This window comes from Lissotriton vulgaris, chromosome 7 (assembly GCF_964263255.1).
Source record: "Lissotriton vulgaris chromosome 7, aLisVul1.2, whole genome shotgun sequence".
Taxonomy (NCBI): domain Eukaryota; kingdom Metazoa; phylum Chordata; class Amphibia; order Caudata; family Salamandridae; genus Lissotriton; species Lissotriton vulgaris.
The window spans coordinates 938,521,490-938,542,399 of NC_141695.1; the positions used below are offsets into that span (position 1 = coordinate 938,521,490).

The 20,910-nt window shown below is 44.5% G+C and overlaps 1 protein-coding gene and 1 pseudogene across 1 annotated transcript; both read right to left on the minus strand.

Moving 5' to 3' along the window:
- Positions 1-557: 557 nt before the first annotated feature.
- On the minus strand, positions 558-1,073 carry LOC147702769 (nuclear apoptosis-inducing factor 1-like). The gene has a single exon (XM_086929448.1). The coding sequence runs from the start codon at positions 1,071-1,073 to the stop codon at positions 558-560; it is 516 nt and encodes a 171-aa protein (XP_086785574.1).
- A 6,934-nt stretch (positions 1,074-8,007) lies between these two features.
- The window catches only part of LOC147702770 (protocadherin gamma-A3 pseudogene), a 35,218-nt pseudogene continuing 22,315 nt past the window's right edge, over positions 8,008-20,910 (minus strand).

Genomic DNA, 20,910 nt, shown 5'->3' on the forward strand with positions numbered 1-20,910 from the left:
TAATTCCAAGCCTGCAAAGACAGTCTCATCCTCCAGTTCAGCCACGCTGCCGGCTCTGCGCTGTGTGCGTCTTCCTAGACCCTGTTGACGTTGCCTGTCCTGAGGCCTGGACTCATGCTGTGGCTGTGCTCCTTGGGACTGCTGATTTGCATTACTGTCCTCTGCCTCATCCTCCATTGGTGGCAGTGGCCTCACTACGTGTCGCCTACGTCTCTTGGGAGGATTGACAGGGCTGTCCTCCCCATCTGACTCTGGCTCCTGCCCTGCTTCTCCGGACTCTGGATGGTCCCTCAATGTTCCACTGCGTGTGGGCTGGGTAATTGCTGGTGCTGTGGACAGAACAGCACACATCATTATTAGTTTATTTTGTTCTTTTTAAATAAATTTCTAAGACTATTGGGTCTACATCACTGATTGAGTTCCCTTTCCTGACTAGCACAAGGAAATGTGGCTTAGCGGGGCTGCGTAACACAACTCATATTTACATTTCACTACATCTCCCATAATGCATTGCTCTGACTGCCTTTGGGACTGCTTTGGCTCTGAATGTGCTTCCCCTACCCTCTAGGATGATGCAGGGGGTGGGGGTGAGGGGGTAGGGTCGTGATGGCATGATTCTTACCTGCAGTGGATGGTGGTTGCTCCGAGCTGTCTAGGTCAGCCACGCCCTTCACGGTCTCAGTTGCAAGTGTACCCTCCACAAGTTCCTCCAGTGGTGTAGGATCAGGCACTGTAGATGTTCCACCACCGGTGAGGTGTGACTGCTCCATCCTGGCAGCTAGCATTTCCTGGGAGCGCTGGCGCAGATCATACCAGCACTTGCGAAGCACCTCTACAGTCCTGTGAGTGACTCCCAGGGCATTAACTTTTGCCTGTATTTCTCCCCAAATCCTCCTTTTCCTTGCCTCTGGGACTTTCAGGGAATTTTTACCAACTAGCAAGTCGTGGTTGTGCACCATTTCCTGGATGAGGGTCCCTATTTCAGCCTCTGAAAACGTCATTTTGCGCTTTCTGGCTTGTTCTCCTTCCTGCTGCTGTGTTGCATCCATTTCCTTGCTGCCACTATTAGCCATGGTGTGCCTGGAGCAGTCTTCAGTCTCACTCACTCCCTCTTTGTGAGTCTCCCTCTACAAACAGTGTTGCAGCATGGGTACTCTGTTACTTCCTGGTGGTGATGTCATCAGACTGCACCAGTGTTTTCCGATTGGCTGTATAGCAAAAATCGCAAATTTGCGATTTTTCCCGTTAAGGAATCGCAATTTTGCGATTTTTTCCGGTTTAAGGAATCGCTTTTCACGTTCTCGCAGATATTTAGCGATTGTTACCGAATCGCTAAATATTTGTGATTTTCTTGATACATCCCGATTTGCGATTCCAAATCAGCGATTCGGTAAAAATCGCTAATTCAGAATCGCAAACCTTTTCCTACATACATATGGCCCTATATGACAACGGGGAATTGCTGCCCTATCAAGCATTGCAGGAGAGATACGACCTACCTAGAGGAGGGTTCTTAATGCATGCTGCGCTGGTTTTGGCGCTACGGGCACACTGGAGGGAAGGCCTCACTGAACCCACAACGACGATGGCATGCCAATACGTTGTGATGGCGGCCGGTACATTTAAGGTGGTAACCAGCCTGTACTCTAGAATGCTGAATGAAGGGCTGGTACCACTGGACACACTGAAGTTGAAATGGGAAGCGGGCATTGGGAAATCTATACCCGAGGCAGCATGGGGACAAATCATACGTAGGGTGTGGAAAAGCAAGAGGAATGCAAGGTTCCAGTTAGTGCATTTCTTTATACTACATAGGGCATACTTAACCCCGGGTAAGATCAGGAGATATTTCCAGGCAGAAGATGCAGCTTGCCCTCAATGTGCAAGCGAGGGGGCAGAGTTAGAACACATGCTATAGGCTGGAGGAATACTACGAAGACGTAGGACAAGTGTTAAGAGGGGTCACGGACCGCCGAATAAATTTTGACATGGAAACCTGCATACTGCACTGGTTCCCGCACACATCCAAGACCAAGGTGACTAGCAAATTCATTGATATGGGATTAATATTAGCCAAGAGGGAAATCACGAGGCACTGGAAATCTAAGGCTGGCCCTAGTAACAGGAGATGGAGAGCTGAGTTCCTGAAATGGGCAAGTAGTGAGAGCGCTATTAGACATCAACAAGCGCGACGTTTGGCCAATTAAAAAGCACTAAAAGCTGCACATGCATGGGAGGCATTAGTACAATCCTTAGCTGACCACTATGAAGAGGGACAGCAGGCAGAAGGAATTGAGCAGGGAGTAATCACCTCACAAGGATAATATGGATCACTTTGAATGGCAGCCACATCATGCATTGAATATAGCAGATTGCCTGTAGTAACACACACTGGTGGGAGGAGAGGGGGGGTAGTTAGGGATTTGAAACAATTTTGCAGGAAAATTCATGGTTCACAATACAGGATTATATATTATGGTTGGATATGAACAGCTTGAGTACTGCTGGACTAACTGAATAAGTTACTGGATAAACCTTGAATATTGGGCTAAGCAAGAATATGAGAAAGGTTGAGGTATGTGGATGTTGATTGACACAGAATTGTATTTTACATGCAAAAAACTAATACAAATTTGTTTTAAAAAAAAATGATCAGAGAAATGGGGAACTCTACTGGGTCTTTACCCTCTTTAGGCAGGACCGTGATGGAGGCTGTGCTGGAAAACTTTTCAAGGGATTTTGTATCTGTGGCTTTCATATAGGCTCGAGTCAGGAGGTGTGGTAGGACCACTTTGCAGATCTTATACAACTTCCTGGTAACCCGTCTTCCACGGGTGATTAGAAGGAGGAAAGTGAGAAGATGGCTTCCAACACTTTCTCCTCAGTGATGTCCCTCCTAGGATGGTGTGCCCCATATCTGTGAGGAAGGGCAGGCATAGGAGCTGTAGGAATAGGTCAATCTACTTTAATGAGGGGGCAGTTCAAAGCAGTGGAGTCACAGATAAAAGGTGGCAAACCTCTCTACTATGTCCAGAGGGTGCGTCAAGAGAATTCCAGAGTCATTTAGATTAGCAGGGACAATGAGCTGTGACTCTAGTTGGTGCAGTTGTCTCACCAGTAAATGAGCAGCCATCTTACCTGGATCCTATTTTCTCCACTGCAATTTTTTACCCTTGCTCTTTTCTGCAGCAGTCATGAGGAGCGTTTTTAGGTGGAGTTTGGCGACTCAAGTTCTCTATAGTGGTTATCTGTGGGGGAGTTCGTGTAATGAATATGAAGGCCAGCCACTTTATCCTTTGCATCCCTTAATGCATCCCACACTCAGAGTTTGGCCTATATAGAGAACCTCATCATAACACCCCTCAGTGTGGTCTTTCGTGTGGCCGAGAGAATGCGGTCAGCGGTCATAGAGCCCTCATTCTCATGAAGGTAAGTGTGAGTGTGGGCCTGAAGGGATTACTTGCACTTAGGAAGTACAAGGGCAAAGGCCCTCATTTGCCACTGGACCGGCAGAGGCAAGATAGGGCCCAGGTCCAGATCCAGCCGGACCACTGTCTCAAGAATAGTGCAATTACGAAGCCAGTATAATTGGGGTATCTCACTTCCAGATGTCCGAACATATTATAGAGCGACACACCTTGTAGTTATCAACAAGTTGGGACATGCTTCCAAAGACCACCCCACCTACGCCTTAGAGAGGCTCACATTTTCCAGAAGCTTGCACCTTCACTACATATAGGGGGGCCACGGGGTCTGAAGTCTGTTGCCAGCAACTCAGCGGGCGAGTGAGGCTTGGAAGGAAGCTGAACGCGTAATGAAATGGGGGCTAAGATTGACCAAGGCCACACCCCTATGGGAAGGCACATGGCTAGCTGAACTTGCAAAGCTAAAGGTTTTTAAAGGATGGGATGCCATTGAGATTACCACTTATGGGGACATAACGAGACAGGGTGCCCTGATAACGTTTGCTGATTTGCAAAGGGAATATAGTCTGACAGACACGCAGCATTAAAAATATATTCAACTCTGACATGCCTGGCAGGCGCGCAGACATGACAACACTGATCTCCCGGAATCTGCCCTGTTAGAAGGGTGACTGCTCCACGAAGAGATACCAGAGAAAGCAGTCACCTGGACATATAAAACGTTAATAAACAATGCGCCCGATAACCTACTAACACTTCGGGATAAGTGGGAGGACCTCGTAGGTGCATTAGAAGACAATGATTGTGAGATTGCACTAATGCAATTAAGGTGGCAATTAAGCTTAGGCTACGATTGGTCCAGTATAAAATTCTTCATAGGGTATACTATGACAGGGCAAAATTGCACGCAATGGGCAGGGCGGAGACGCCGGAGTGTCTGCGCTGCAAAACGGAGAACGGTTCTTTCATCCACACTTTATGTGACTGCCAGCAAATCCATGGCTAGTGGACACGGATCCTGCAAAAACTGAATAATATACTCCTTGCACACATCCCAATTGACCCTAAATATATTCTGTTAAGTAGACACAGGGTTTTTGATAATACAAGGTATCAACTCCTGATCTGTAACCTAGGCCTTGTAGTAGCAAAACGTGACATTAATATTGGGGGAGACCAGAAATTCCCATCCTGAAAGAGTGGCACACTGGCATGGATATGTACATGGGAGCCGAAAAAACGGTATACAAAGCATGGGGATGCCCATGAAAGGTTAGAAAAATCTGGCAGCCATGGCTGAGTTACTACCATTTAGAGATGGAAGAGCAAGACAATGCAGTATTGCAAGCCATATGAATTGGTATGGGGATGCGGGGTACGTCACTGTAGACACAAACTTAGCTGAGGGGTTTAGGAGCTATGCACTATGGGGGGTAGACGACACCAAGGGGGATAAGAAGGATAATCATACTACCGTTTGCTTTCTACCATTGCTTCTTGTAAATCGTGTTGGTTATAATCGATGGACTCTGACTGAAATGCACCTGCTGAGTTGTTTTGTTGTTTTATTTAAAAATAATAAAAATATATTTTTTTTTAAAGAATAGTGCAATTAGTAAAAAAAATGAGAAACTGGCTTAGGAGTAGGAAATTGTTGATGCAGGATTGTGTACCATGCCGCCAAGAGAGAAAAGCATATGACCTATACCAGGCATGTAGTAGATGCCACATATCCATGAGGTCATGGTCCAACATTAGGTTGTGCAGGACTGCTCTATAAGCTCCTGTACACAGACATCAGGTTGTCCCATCTGATCTACAAGTGGGTCGATGGCTAGATTCCAGTCGCCACCCAGTAACAAAGGGATGCATCCAAAGGCTATGAGTCTACGAGAGAGATCCCCTATAAAGCAGATCGTAGTGTCATTGGGAGTATCGATGGAGACCAGAATCGGGTGTCCAATCAGGAAAGCGCAATTTAGCAAAAATCCACCATCCCTCATCATCGGTCCAAAGCTAGAGCACCTTACAATGGAGATCCCATTGAATCAGGATAGCTACTCCACTTGCCTTAGAACTGGCATGGTGGAAAGGGGAGACACCCGTCACTTTGGTACTACTAGTACTAATGACTGAGCCAACCCAGTCAAGTTTGATCTTCAGGATTCAATGGGGTTCAGATGAGTTTCCTAAAGGACAATGATGTCCACTCACTTCATATGGCGATAAGGGAGATCTTTATTTAGTTTAATGAAGTGTGAGAGGCCCCTGACATTCAGGGAAGTGACAGTAAGGAACACCAGCATTCGCTCACTAGTGTACAACTGGGTTGGAGGAGTAGAGAAGTCGGCTCTCCACGAAGGGCATGGTAGGGACATGGGTGCCTAGACTCTGTGGCAATGAAGATTTGGGGGCAGGCTAGGAGTCAGAGTAGGGTGGGGTGTGGGTGTTTGAAATGGGGAAATAAGGAAGAAAAAAACTCTCTTTAGTGTCTGGACCTAAACCTGCATCTGGTAGGGCCACGCTTCCCCAGGGTAAATTCACTAGGAGTCGGGGGTCGGAGGCACCTTACACTAGGAGCTGCTGAATGCGTCTGGGGAGTAGGGGACTAGAGAGCAGGTAACAGCAAGCTTGCACAGGGATAAAGAAGCAGAGGCATGGTATCATCTCCGGGGAGTCCTGCTGTAAGGGGAGATCTTGCAGGAGGCAAGGGAAACTGTTAGAAACCTGGGGGCAAAAAGATGGCCAGCATCCTCGCCCTGCAGTATGGTGGTCCCAGGATCAGCACTTAGAAAAGATGCAGCAATACCAAGCCACCACATTGGGTAGAGGTGTATCAGTGAGTGATTTGGGCAGTGGTGGGGGGAGTCCACCAACCAGCAAGACACAGAGGAAATTCATCAGAAAAGGCAAAATAAAATGGGCCAGAACACAGGACCAGATAGAGCAAAGTCAGACATTGGTGGGTGATCCCTTTGAAAAATGTGTTGTCATCCACTTGAATGGGACTTGTCTCACTCCTGTCTCCTGTTGTGGGCCTCAACCACCTGGTTGAGGTTATGGCGGTCTGACTCCCTGTGCCACAAAGACTAGAGCTATGTCATGGTATCTTGTTGTGTACATGAAGGAGACTTTGAAGTCATCCCGGAAAGCTTCCATTGGGGCAGGCAAGCACTCAGTGTCAATGTCATGGGCCCCCTGCACAATACAATGCAGAGCAACCCCTCATGGATTAGGTTCAACCGTAATTGTCCCTATTGTGCAGGGCACTCTAGTAGGGGGCCTGGCACCAGGCAATCTGAAGTCCACGGGGCCTCTAAAGCTGTTCAGTGAAAGAAGGTGTCACACCAGAGGAAGTGACTATAGGCCACAAGAAGCCATTCTCGATGCGGGGTATGCAGGTATCATGGTATGGCTGGCATGTACATCGGTGTGGGGTTAGAGCACTCACATCCCTTGGCATCAGGAGCAGGGGCCACCAGCCAGGTCTCCACTAAGGGCACAGTGAGTGCCCACCGATGTCACTGTGTCTGATGAGGTCTCCCAGTCACTGAGCAAAGAAGATTTACAGGCGGCTCGGGAGGATGGAAACTGGAGCCATGAGCAGTGGATGGGTCAAGGAAAACCAAGGGGGTGATGAATAATGCAACAGGCTGATGTATTTTCAGAAATATTAGAAGACACAAGAGCAGGTAAGAACGTGCTTCTTTATTCCAATCATCCAGTCTAACATGAGCTCCACAAAGGAACGTTCTAAGCAGGAAGGAAGAGCAGGGGGAAGTGGAAGATACCAAGAGGAAAAGAGGAGAAAAGGTAAATTACAACACATCTCCCTTCCTCGGAAAATGGAGAAGCAACATGGCAAGGAACAAAGGTGAACACAACATCTACAATTGTCTATCGCCACTCCAAGTCTGTCCGTTGTCAAGGTGAACTACATTTTTGCTAGATCTGATCACTCTCTGGGGTGGCTGGTACTTACTCAAACCTGGATGAACATGAGTAGGTTTCTTTATCACCACAGGTGTCTTGGGATGGAGGTCATGCTCTTTAACTTCATGTTTCTGGTCATACCAACTTTTGAATTTCTTTTGATGTTGTTGAGTTTTCAATTGAGTTTTTTCTTGGTTGAGGCCAACTTTCTTACCTCCTTCCAACCACCTGGAATTCATCTTCGTGCTGGGTTCTCTCCCTCTTAGCATTATAAAAGGAGCGATGCCTGTGATGAGGTTGGGTGTTGTGTGGTAAGCTCAAATACATTCTTTCAAAGATTCTTCAATTTTGAGGTTGTGATAGCTAATTGGATATGATCCTTGATCATACGGTTAGCTCTTTCCACCATCCCATAGGCTTTAGGACAATAGAGTGCAGTTGTCTCCTGTTTTATATTCAATTTGACAAGAAGATCTTTCATCATTTCAGAGGTGAACTGCACCTCATTTTTCGTGATAAGTGTAGCTGGTATGCCTGCAAAGAAAAATATATTTTCCAAGAAAGAAATGAGCTTGGTCGTGTTTGTGGTGGGAGTAAATTTAAGGTTGATCCAATGAGAGGTTTAATCAATAAAGACAAACATAAACCTTTATTGGGTTCCCAATATCTTCATAGGACCAATTATATTCAAGGCCAGCTTGGTCCACGGTATCTCTGGGACTTCCACAGGAGATAGGGGCACTTTCCTTAAGACTTTGCTCTTATCACTTTTTGCACAACTGGTGCATTCTTTCACTTTCATTTCTACTAAAGAGTCCAACTTTGGGAAACAATTACAACTTTTGAGTTTGATTTTTGTATGGCTCCTGCCTAAGTGCCCTTCGTGAGAAAGGTACATTCTTTTATTCTTCATGTTCTTGGGAGGAACAATTTTTCCATTGTGGTAAATTCTGTTATCCATGAGTGATAGTTCATATCTTACTTCCCAAAAGTCTTTAATAGTGTCAGAAACTTGGGATTTATTCTCCAGCTAGCCATTGATGATCAAGTCTTTTAGAATGTGTAAGTCTTTGTCATTCTTCATACTCTCTTCCCATTCCTCCTTAGTGAGGCATTGAAGATGAGTGGACAATATCGGAACATCTAGTTGGTCTTCACCATGACTGACGTAGAGGGGAGACCTGGACAAATAGTCAGCAACAACATTCTCGGGTCCAGGTAAATACTATACTCTGAACAGTAATTCTCCAACCCCAGAACCCATTTCATGGTGCGAGGAGATTTATTATAATTTTTTGATGAGAACATGAAAGTTAATGGCTTGTGGTCTGTGCATATGACGAATTTGGTACCCGAGAAGAAGAATTTAAAATGATTAACCAACCAGAAGCACGCCAACGCCTCCCTCTCAATGACGAAATAGTTGCGTTCTGAGGGACTAAGGGACCGAGAAGCCAAAGCTATTATAGTTTCACCATTCTCATTTATTTGTGAAAGTGTCGCCCCTAACCCTTTGTTGGACGCATCAGTGGTTAAAAGATCTTTTTTTTGTGTGATCAAAGGCTCCTAATGCTGGTGACGTCAGGATATGTCTCTTTACTGTATCAATCATTTCATTATTTTTCTTCTCCCATGTAAATTCCTTACTTTTTTTTAGGAGATCCCATAAGTCAGCAACATTTTTGACAAACTTTGCCATGTATTCGTCTAGACCTAAAAAGGATTTTAATTCATCTTTGTTGGTGGGATATAGGGCATCCTTAATTGCTTGAATTAGACTGTACTTTGGTCTGTAGCCTTCTTGGGAGATGGTGCGCCCCAAGTAGTCAACTGAGTTCACCCTGATCTTACACTTGTCAAATTTTACAGTTAAGCCCGCATCCGTGAGTTTTTGGCATACTGAGTAAAGGACATTATCATGTTCTTCCATGGTAGACCCATACATTAATATGTTGTCCTGGAAGCATAAGGTATTCTTGGTGCCTCTGAGGATTTGTTGCATCATTTTTTGAAAAATTGTTACAGCGGAGGCCCGACCAAACGGCATTCTAATGAACATGTATGCTCCGAAAGCCGAAGTTATTGCCGTCAAAGGCCTGGACTCCGGGTGCAATTCTACCTGATGGTAGGCCATTGAGAGATCAATAACTGAAAAGAATTTAGCTCTGCCCATAGTACTTAGCATTTCATTTATATTGGGTAAAGGGAACCTCTCCACCCATATATTTTCACTAAGGCTGCGCAGGTCCACACAGATGCGAATGCGTTGCCCATTGGCTCTGGACACTAAGACTAAGGGCTCCAACCACTCTGATTAATCGATAGGTTGACTGACTCCTAACTCACACAATTTGTTGAATTCAGCTTTGAGGTTCTCTCTCCTAACAAGATGGGTACTGGACAAGTTTTGTGAACAATAAATTTAGCTCCTTGTCTAACTTTAATCTTATGTTGAAAGTCCTTCAAATTTTCCTAATTTGTCTGTAAATAGTGCTGAAAAAACCTGGCATAAGGAATTATTGCTATTAGAATTATCCACCAGAATGACTTGGTCCTTGTTGTTGGGGTCCAAAATGATCCCAAGTTATTTCTGCTGTTGCCATCCTAGAAGATTAGCCCCACTCTCGACTAGATACACTTTTCCTACTGTAGATCTCCTTTTGAAAACAATGAGGGCTGTCACAATGTCGACGAGAGGGATGGGGTGCTTGGTGTACCCTTCCGGTGAAATATCAGGAGGATTTAGTTCTAATTTCACACCACTCATTGAATTCTTGAAGTCCGTGATATTGATCAGGGTGAATGGGGAACAGGAGTCTGCAAACATTTCCAAAGGCTTTTTGTCAATATATACAGTGCACTTGGATTAGTTGGGTTTGACGGACTCATCATTGTCTTTTAATTGAAAAACTAATTTTGCTGGGGGTTCATTTTCCTTATTAACCATTTTTACAGAAGTGTTATTTTCTCCTTCTCTACACACCCTAGCCAGCTGACCTCTCCTATTACATTTTTTGCATGTGACCCCACCAGCAGAACAGAAAGGGCTATTGGCTAAATGATTGTTGCTGCCACATCTATAACATTTAAGACTTTGACCATCTCTAGGTGATCTTGAAGAAGATGCTTCTTTCGTCACTTCTTTGTTTTTCATTTTAAGGACATCACTGTTTGAAGTTTCTGCTTGAACAGTCGCTACAACTTCATCTTTTGTTTTCATTTCTTTTATTTATTTGGCAGTATGTTCTAGAGATTGCGCTATTGCTACTGCCTTTCTCAAAGAAGGTTTTTTTTCGCAAGCAACTTCTCTTAAACTCTTGTGTTCTTTGTGCATCTAACTAGTTGATCACTTATAAGGGAACCATTTAGATCTCCGGATTCACATAATTGAGGGAGGCCAAATAGTTATTAATTGACTATTTTTCCCTTGCATTCTGCTAAAAAACTTAAGGCGTTCCAGGACCACATTAACTTTATCCCCAAAATGTGTCTCCAATTTCATGAGTGATATCATAGGCATCAGAGTCATCATCATCTTCTAATTCAGGTTCAGAAAGTGTTTCATTCACTTTACACCCATGAACACCCACATTATGTAATAGTATGTGCTGTTTGTGCACCGCAGAAAATTTCTCACCCCCATTGGCATTGAGGTAAGACTCAAATCATTTTATCCAGTCTTTCCAATGAATTTCAGGGTCACCGCAATCATTTAGGAATGATGGAGGTTGGTTTATACCAGGAGTATCCATGGAGAAGTAACACAAATTGTAATTCACAGAGCTGAAGAGGAAGGTGTGTGTGTCACCGCAACGTTGACACACAAGGGGATGGTGAGGATCAAGCTATACTTGTAACCCCATAAAATGTAGAGATGAGAGACAGAGAAGCAGAGTTATAAATGGTAGTGCCAGTAAGAGTAGACTAAATTGATAAGTGGCACACCTAAGGTAAGTGTCACCTTGTTGAAATAGTCATGAAGTATGATCACTGTAGAGAAGGTGTACGTATCACCATGAGTAAATGCACCTGGCACACATAAGGTGAGTGTGTCACCATAAAGAACTAGGCACTAAAGTAGAATCTCTGTATAGAAGGTGTGCGTACCACCGTAGGAATGCACCAATGTGAGGTGTACAATCACAAGGAATAACAGGATGGCGTAAGTATCTCGATGAACAGGAGGTAGCAGACAGAATCAATTAAATTGGAAAGTCTTCCTTGTGGATCGCTACTGGAAAGACTACCTGAAATGCAGGTTGGGCTCCTCACACAAACAGCCGTGGAGTGAATGGTGCGCCGCAGCAGATTCGTGGAAGGAGCCTATACCAGGGGATACAGCAGACCTGACAACCGGCTAAGAAGTGTATGGTGTGCCGGGACCGTCTTCTCTGACAGGAAACTGACGAGATCTTTGCAGGAAAGATCGCTAAAACCCGGCTGTGAGGTGGCTGGAGCGCCGGACACGTCTCGCTTACAGGAAACTGATGAGGTGCTTGCGGAAGATCGCTGAAAACTGGCTAAGAGCGGCTGGTGCACCGGGGCACGTCTCTTGAAGGAACCAAAGAGACGGGAAGGCAGGCCACCGACAGACACCCCAGCCGACTCACCCACGCAGGGAAAGGCAGGCAAGGATGAAGAAAACCAGAAAAGGCTCACTTGCCCAACCGCGGTGACACAGCAGTGGCACAGCCAAAACAAAGTCGAAGGGCCACGCTGCGATCTACAGGCGTTAGCTGGCAACACACCAGACGACAGGAATGGTGTGGCGATTGAAGTATGAAGGCGTCACAGGTCTCCGAGCACACACAGAGGACTCGCCGATCGGAGAACAAAGGCGCCAAAGGTCCGCGGGTTCAAACTGAGGACTACTGAACACAAACGCCAAGGAGAACCACAGAGGCAGCAAGAAAGAAGGAGACCACGGACGAAGACCAGCAACACCTCTCAAAATGCAGCCCACAGCAAGGACGAACAGACTAGTCCAAAAGCATAGGTCCAAAAACTCACAATGATTTTCCACAGGCAACGGTCCCCGGGTTCACACTGAGGACTCGTGAACCACAAACGCCGAAGAGAACCACAGAGGCAGCAGGGCAGAAGCAGGCTGCAGACAAAGGCCAGCAACACCTCCCAAAACGCAGCCCACAGCAAGGATGAATAGACTAGTCCAAAAGCATAGGTCCACAACTCACGATGATTCTCCACAGGCTGCGGTGGTCTGATGCACACAATGACAGCCAGCAATTGATCTTGAAAAATCTCGGACCACAGCAACCTAAGCAAGCAGATATCACTGTGGATAACTCCAAATTCTTGATGATACTTCACAGGCTGTGAGTGCAGCAACGCAGAATCAAAGAGAACATCGCATGCCACCAACAATAAAACATTGAAAACGCCAGCACTGACGTGCAGGTGGATATTTATGAAGCTGATGGGTTCTTCAGTGTGGAGAAATTACTGAAAGGGGAGATGATTGGCTGCACCCTGCGCAAGATCATCGCCAGCGATGTATTTTCAGTAATAATAGAAGACGCAGGAGCAGGTAAGAATGTGCTTCTTTATTCCAATCATCCAGTCTCCTCAAGTGATCTAAGGTGTGAACATTCTAACATGAGCTCTAGAACAGAATGTTCTAAGCAGGAAGGAAGAGCAGGGGGAAGCGGAAGATACCGAGAGGAAAAGAGGAGAAAAGGTAAATTACAACACAGGCCTTCAGGCTCAGGCTGGAGGTACACCAGGAATGGCCATGGGAGAGTGAAAATAGCCTCTGGCGAGGTTAAAGGGCTCACAGCGCCTCAACTGAGAGCACAGATGAGAAGATTTGTGGGCAGTTTGACAGCGCCTCTGAGCAGGCCTCCCGTCAAGTCAGTAGATTGTAGTCGTGGAGCCGATGGGCAGTGCGAAGCAGTAACGCAGGGTCCTGAAGGGGCTGGGTGTGAAGTAGTCTTGTGCATGCCACAGACATTAGAAGCACACGTAAGCGCTGCAGTGCGGATGAAATGAGGCTGCCACTGCAATCACCCAGAGTGGCAGCACCCAAACTGCAGTGACACTGCTAGGCTGTGGTCTCCACTCGCCGTCAGACAGGACTCTGTGGTGGCTCCAGAGGCATCTCCGCTCCTCAGGTGTGGCACAAGTAAATCATGGCTTCACCCCTCAGGTCAGGAGACAGAAGGCCTCCAAATGGGCTGTACTATGGGCCACAGCACCAAGCAGGTGCTCTAGCAGGGCGTGGCCATCTTGGTTGCCCACCAAGCGCCACCTCCCTAAATGTAACACTTCTATGCACACCACTCTGTCCCCAGAATTTCTCCAAAAATATATGCTCCATTCTGCATTTGTGAATAACACATTTCCTGGCTTGAAATCACAGAGGCTGGCCACAACATGCTACTATTAAACCCTTAAAGGAATAAGGGACAAATCGGCAAGTCATGCTTAATTTTAGTATACAGCGCAGTCCAGTGGTGAAGGACATGGCCTGAGCAATAAGAACTGGGTGAAGGGCAGCCAATAGAAAAGATGCATTAAGCAAAATTCAATTAGCCAACTAGCACCTGCAGCAGAAGTAAAGTAACTATGCATGTGTCCAGGCAGATTGGACTAGACTATGTGAAAGGAGTCACCTTTTTTGCAACCAGTCTCCACTGTACTAAAATTTCAATTCCAAGAAACATTAGAGGTGTTGAAGGGCCACATTTCTTTTCTTTCACTAAGGGCACCCCAAATCTGGTTAGAAAATCAATGAAAACTGCCACAGATTCCCGGCAGTGCACGGACTCAGGAAGACCATGGAACAAAAAGTAACCAAGATAATGCAGAACAAGGGCAGATTTAGACTCTTTCCTAGACATTGACTCTAAAAATGTACTAAACTTTTCTAAATAGGCACAGATGACAGCACACCACATGGGCATGCATTTGTCAAAAGGCACAGTCAAACTAAATCTACACCAATCGACAGTCAGTGGGGAGGAGCCTGAAGGAGAACTGTATGTCAGCCTTTGCTAAATGGGCACCCACCCCACATTTGTAAGCATGTCTATTGCCTGGCCCAAGGAGGAGAACTAAACAATCCTTTTATTGAAACATTTTCCACATACCTCTAAATAAGGATGTTCTTCCCTTATTTCTCCTGGAATAAGCTTTATCTGTCACTCACTCCTACCTCTGGAGAGTCAAGTGTTTCAACATATAGGAGTAGCAATGAGAAAAACGCTATAGCTTATTCAAGGAGGAATAACGGAAGAAAATCCTTATTTAGCGACATTTAGAAAATGCTTCAATAACAAGTTGTCCAGTGATGGGTGGCTTTTGGATTTCCATGGCAACAGTAGAACCATCATAAAGAGTTGTGGTGAACAATGATTCTACTGGTTCTGGAGCTGGTACTATGGGTGGTGATTTTTAAGACATTGTGTTGTGAGGAAGTCTACCCTAGTCCCCAAGCCATACCTGAACTCCCGGGCTTGGGTTCGGAGGCAGGATGCGACCCAGAAACAAAACAGAGATCATGACCATTTCCGGGAGCTAGCCCCTTTGTGTCATGTGTTAAGGCAAGACGAGAGAGGATGGTTGAACCCTACACCAGGAGGCGAAGCTGACCCCGGAAGGATTTTCAAGGCGAGGGGGAAAATGGACGAGGTGGAGACAAGGAGGGGGAATTCTGAACCATTGTAATAAGATGGAGGTAGCACGAGAGGAGCCAGCATCCAGCCAAATCGAGGAGAAGGACCCTGAGAGGACAACAAGATGGAGGAAGAATCTGAGAGGTGGAGCGAGGAGTGGTGGTGCCCACCGGAGGATGCGGAAGTGCAGCCGCAACAGCAGAGCGGGTAAGTGCTGATGGGACAGGTGGGTAGCTGCTTGACGGAAAAGCAGCTCGGAAAGGGAGAAGGTGGGGAGCATCAAGAGAAGAGCACTTGTCATTGCTTCTTTTCCCGTCCTCACCTAGATACATCCAAAAAAACCTCACCACTGATCCCCATATACAAAGGCACTAAGTTGGCATCTGATGGCACACCGGAAGTCACCAATGCTAGGCTGTTATCAACAGTTGGTGTGAACCATGGGCAGGGAGAAATATCTGCAGACTACTCTGACATCAGGAGGAACTCATTCCTCGTATTTCCTTTCATTCTATTTTTTTGTTTGAAATCCCCCACATTTTTTTCCCTGATGCGCCGATCGGGTGAGGTGAAGGGTGAACCTCCCTCCTGCTAGTCCCATATCACTGACTGCTCCTTCTTCTCTTCATTTCCGAGCCCCTCGGAAGACCACACAACCAGGAGATGATCAAAAGAAGGAACAAGTCAGCTGGAAGGAAGAGAAAACCCATGATACATCGAGACCTATATAACTGGGTTGTGAACTTGATAGACCAAATAAATTACCACCATTTAGAAATACAAACAGCCTCTGTGTCTGTTTATCCGGCCTACTCGCCCACATGTGTATTTAAAAGAACTTAGTTATAAGCAGTACAGAAGTATTGGAAAGATACCACTGTTCGATTAGCTTAACGGGCACAATGAAGCAGAGATGGTACAAGTTACCTACTCACCACATGAATGTCAACATGCATTAGTTCTCATTATATGCTGGTTTTGTCATGTATTTGTTTTATTAATCTTTTGTTAATATAAGTAGGGAGCTAAGTGGTATACATAAAGACATTTGGATGAGTGTATGGAACAGAAGTTTGAGATGGATTCCATCATGTTAGGTGAATGCATATGGAACTCTTGGGTGTGTGGTCAAATGTATTAGTTGAGAAGCACTCATAGATTAGAGCAGAAGTCTTCAAATTGTGGGAAGTGCCCCCCTGGGGGTGTGGATGAGTCCCCAGGGATGGCGCAAACACCTCTGCAAGTACAATACATGTAAATGAAGATGTTTATTTGCTGCATTTCCAGGCTGTCTTCAATTACTCTGTAGCCCTTGAAGTGAGATCAGAGTGCCATGGGGCAGGAGGTCAGTGAATGTGCTGCTGTGGGCTTACCTGGGCAGTGTCTGGAGTCTTATCTCAGGCACGCCCACGTTTTTCACAGGTTGTTAAAGACTATTTGCTTATTTACTTATCTTTGTAAACTGGTTACTGAGGCTTTGTTTTTTTCTGGTTCCAGTACCCCATGGGCCTCCACTCTGACTATTCCTTACATTTACATTTCACATTTAATAGCTTGATAATGCATTTCATGAAAAGTAATATAAAGTAGGGATGCCAAAATAAAAATGCCAGCCATGTGTTGTTTAAAGAGCCTGCAAATACCTTGTCTTGACACTAAATAGCTTTATAAATAAAAAAGTATGTATTCATTTGTAAAGTGGCTTTTCTATCTTTGTTCCCCTTAATTATCAGTTATGAATCATTCAGGCCACCCTAGAGCACAATTACAAGTGCTTTCTATTTATATTTGCTGCTCGAAGTACGCACAGATAAGTACTGAAAATACGGCTTTAGGTGACTGTTTATTTTTGTACCGCATTGACATCAAAATAATGAGCTGGCAACCATAATCATAAGAATGGAAGTTTGTTGCAGGATCAGCACATTATTTATTTTCTCCAACCTCGATCACTGATTAATGCCATAATAGCAATAGTTTAACTTATATCTGAAACCCTATGCCGACGTCAATAACATGCTGATTTACTTCAAGTGTCTGGGAAAGCACACTGCATTCAGACAACTCACTCCTCATTCTCACCCTTAACTTTCAAGCTCACCCTGCACTCACAGCGCATAGTTATGGATTTCCCGCATTTGCCACATAATCCATCATTTGCTGCATAATTTGAAGATTTTAAAAAAACGTGTTTCTAGCTCAAACTGTTCCAAAGTTACTAAAAATGCAGCAACATGTTACCTCGCAGTCCAAGGCCCTTTCTAAAGGTTGACTGGTCACCTTTCTGTTGCTTATTGCTATATGTGGGTGTTAATGTGGTACTTATGAGTGGCAATAAAAGCCAGGACAGTATTAACAAGTGTAAAAATTACAAAATAATGCAGTAATGCTATCACAAAATATGCAGTATTATGTAGCATAATTTGCCTTTGCTTGCTGCAGAATTTAGTCAACCCTGCTGCATAATTTGGCCTTCTTCTGCTGCATAATTCCAGTGGCCTTGTTTATAGTGCTATGAGGTCCTAGCCGGTGGCAGATAGCACTGTGAATATGTAAGTCATTATTTTAAAACAGTATTTACATACTCTAAGATGGGCTGCTGCAAAATGATGCAGTGATTGAGATAATACAAGTTCTTACAAAATATACTTTTTAGAAGTAAGTAATCAAACTGTATCTAATGCAGCCATTTTTGTAAGTGTCTCCACTATTCCAGATCTCAGCTGATAACACCCTTACATTACATCTCAAAAAGAATACATATTTGCCACCATGAAGCTTTAAGCAGAGCCACTGGAGTTATTCAGCAGAAAAGGACCACATTATATAGCGCTGGGACGATCACGGGCAGCCATGCGCTTTACAAATCTGTAAAATAAATAAATGATTATGCGGCAGGTTTGACTAAATTATGCAGCATGAAAAAGTAAATATGTGTCACTATACACCAAATTTTGTGGTTAGCATTACTTCATTATTTTGTCATTTTAACTCAAGGTAACACTGTCAGGGGAAAACATTTCACCTCATTAGTACTAGTTTAACACCCAAATACAGGAGCAGGCAACTACAGGATTACCAGTCAACCTTTGCATAGGGCCTTCCACTGATCCGGAACACTTTGTCATGCTTTAAGTAACTTTTGTTCCGTTTGAATCAAGTTTTTTTGTTGAAATCTGCAGCTTATATAGCAAATGCAGTAAACTGAGAATTATGTCAAAACGCTGCTGCTACAGAAACTCATAATTCCAGTGGCCCTCACTTTAAGTGACTCAATCAATTAATGGCTGGTAAGAAGGCTGGTTTCTTTTTTAACTTTCTGCACTACCACTACACCCTTCGCTTTCAGGCAGAGGCACCTCAAAGTCAGTATTAACCTCATCAGCGCGGCGCAGATTCGTGTGCTGTGCTGAACATTCCATTGGGCTTATGGACTCATGACGGAACGGTTCCGTCATGAGCACAGGCCAACCGACGCTCATGACGGAACCGTTCCGTCATGAGCATCGAAGGGGTTAACGTTTCAGGGGCAGTTTTTTTGTGAAAGCTGAGTCCAACAAGGGTGGGCGCCGCACTCGTTAGTTGGCAAAATGACTGGTAAATCTAAATCAAGCCAAATGTGTCAAGACATTAATTGAGGGAAAGCGTCTTTCTAATATACAACATAGTGATGTATCAGAAATGAGCCACATATGCGTAGGTCCATACCTTTTAAAAGTCCACGCAATGTCTATGTGAACCAAGAGAATCAGGATATACGCAGCGGTCATCAAATGACTGTGAAATTTGGCTTGATTTAGATTTACCAGTCATTTTGCCAACTAACGAGTGCGGCGCCCACCCTTGTTGACAGCAATCACTTTCGCTGATGTTCCTCCTAATGCAAGGTGTTTAACTGCAACTTAGGTAATTTCTAACCCTCTGAGACTTGGTACGTTATAACACCAGTGTCTTAATAATCAATAACCTAAACTATCTGGTTTGATCTAGATTTGCCCAGCTGTTTTTACTACACCAGCACGCTGCCAATTGTTTCTGCTGATGTTTATCTTGACGGAGTGTGGTTAACTTGACTTAAGGTAATCACTTATAATTCATTGTATCTGTTCACCATGTTCGTGTACTGGTGAGTCACCGTGAGATGGTGACACATTGTGTTTCTTGAACTGAGTGCATTAGTGACCTACCTACTCTAAGTGGACATTATTCTTCTGTTGGCTAATGTTTCCCTCGCTCAATCAAGTAGTGCATTTTGATAATTCAGATGTACACTACTGAGTTTGAGTTTGATTTATCGCCTACTCAACTCTTGGTCCCTCCAGTCCAGAGGTCCTTATGACCCGGACTCCATGGTATTAGTTTGTTTTCAAATAAGCCACCCTTATGGTGTACAGGACAGTGACTGTGAAACTTTTAAACTTATTACCCCATTTCTGATATTGGTTTTTAATTTTTCAGACAGGACGGCCCCCTTCCGTTCCTTCCCCCACTGTAACGGTCCTGATGAAGACCCCGGCAAAGGACTGAATTTAGCCTATACAAAGGGGTCGAAACGTCGACGCCTCTTCATTTTTGGACGTCCGGCACATCCCCTGTATCACATTGAACCACACATGTGACCGTAGAATGTCCGTAGTTGAAGTACATTTGCAAGATTGGCCTTAATTGATATAGGCTCGTTTGGTTTTTGGAATAACTCCTAATTCCTTGTTGACTTATGTATTGATGTACATTATGTTCAAGTCTGTGTACTATTCTTAACCTTTCTCACAACCTTTGAGCACACCCTTTCCCTTCCCTTCTTCCCATATTGGGGCCATTTCATTTTTCGAATTCTCATTTCTCTTGTAATGATTGCAACAATGTTTCACCAATTATAAAGATGTGTTGTTGAATAAATGACAACATTCCTTCCTTTTTGAACCACTACCTTAGTCTTTTGAAATTTTTAAATTGTTATTGTTCATAACTTTCTCCCACGGGGACCCCCTTATACATTTACCACACAACCCCCAGGTCCCCGCGACTGCATGGGTTTTACCCCCCTCTGTAATGTGCGTCTTACCTCTGGACACAATCCGTACGCTGCGCTCCGGCAGCTTTACAGTTTGCAGTCAGAGATTCCTTGCGACGTTTCCAACGAACGACCCCTTTTCCATTTCCTCGGGAATGGTATAGCGGATTTGTCCGGCAACTGCAGCCCACGCCATTAAAAAGCAAAGCAGCACCCGTGCTTTGAAATATACACGTCTCGATATGCCGTCAGTCTCCATTTCAAAATCCAAAATTTCAGTTTGCATGTCAAAGATATCTGTGAAGCTGCTCCAAGCGAGCAAGATAAAAAATCGGCTAAAATGACAAGCACTTCTTCCGTGGTTATTTTTCATTGTACAAATAAGGCGTGGTGTGCTGGAAAACGGGCTTCAACTTCTCATTAGCTTGGTCAACAGCCACACCTGGTGTCATTTATCAGAATGCAATATTCCAATAGTAGTGTAAACGTTTTACATTCATCTTTTTGGAGTCCATAGACTACCTTTAACGAATAAACAAAGAATGACAGATGTACTCGGTTTTAATTCTTTCAGAATGAGATTGACAATTGCCCGAATTACGACAAAGCTAGTAACTGCTTAGCAGATTTCAACATCATGGATAAATCCCGACGCAAGTATTAGGTAAAACGAATGACTATATTTCAACTTTTGAAAGACAAGTTAAAAAAACGAGTGCGTGTTCGTTATTGTGATGAAACGTATGATTTTGGGACGTTTTGGGGCAATCTTATGTGCTGTAATAGTTTTTTTTAACCTTGTTACAGTCTATTGTGTCAACGAGGACAGTTAAAAAAAGAAGTTAAGCGCCACAAACGTCTTTGAAAACCACAGAAAAGTGTTCCACGCAATTCTGTCCTCCTG

What these genes read in the sequence shown, in the direction of transcription:
- LOC147702769 (XM_086929448.1), bottom strand. Translation starts at nt 1,073, where the DNA reads ATGGCTAATAGTGGCAGCAAGGAAATGGATGCAACACAGCAGCAGGAA.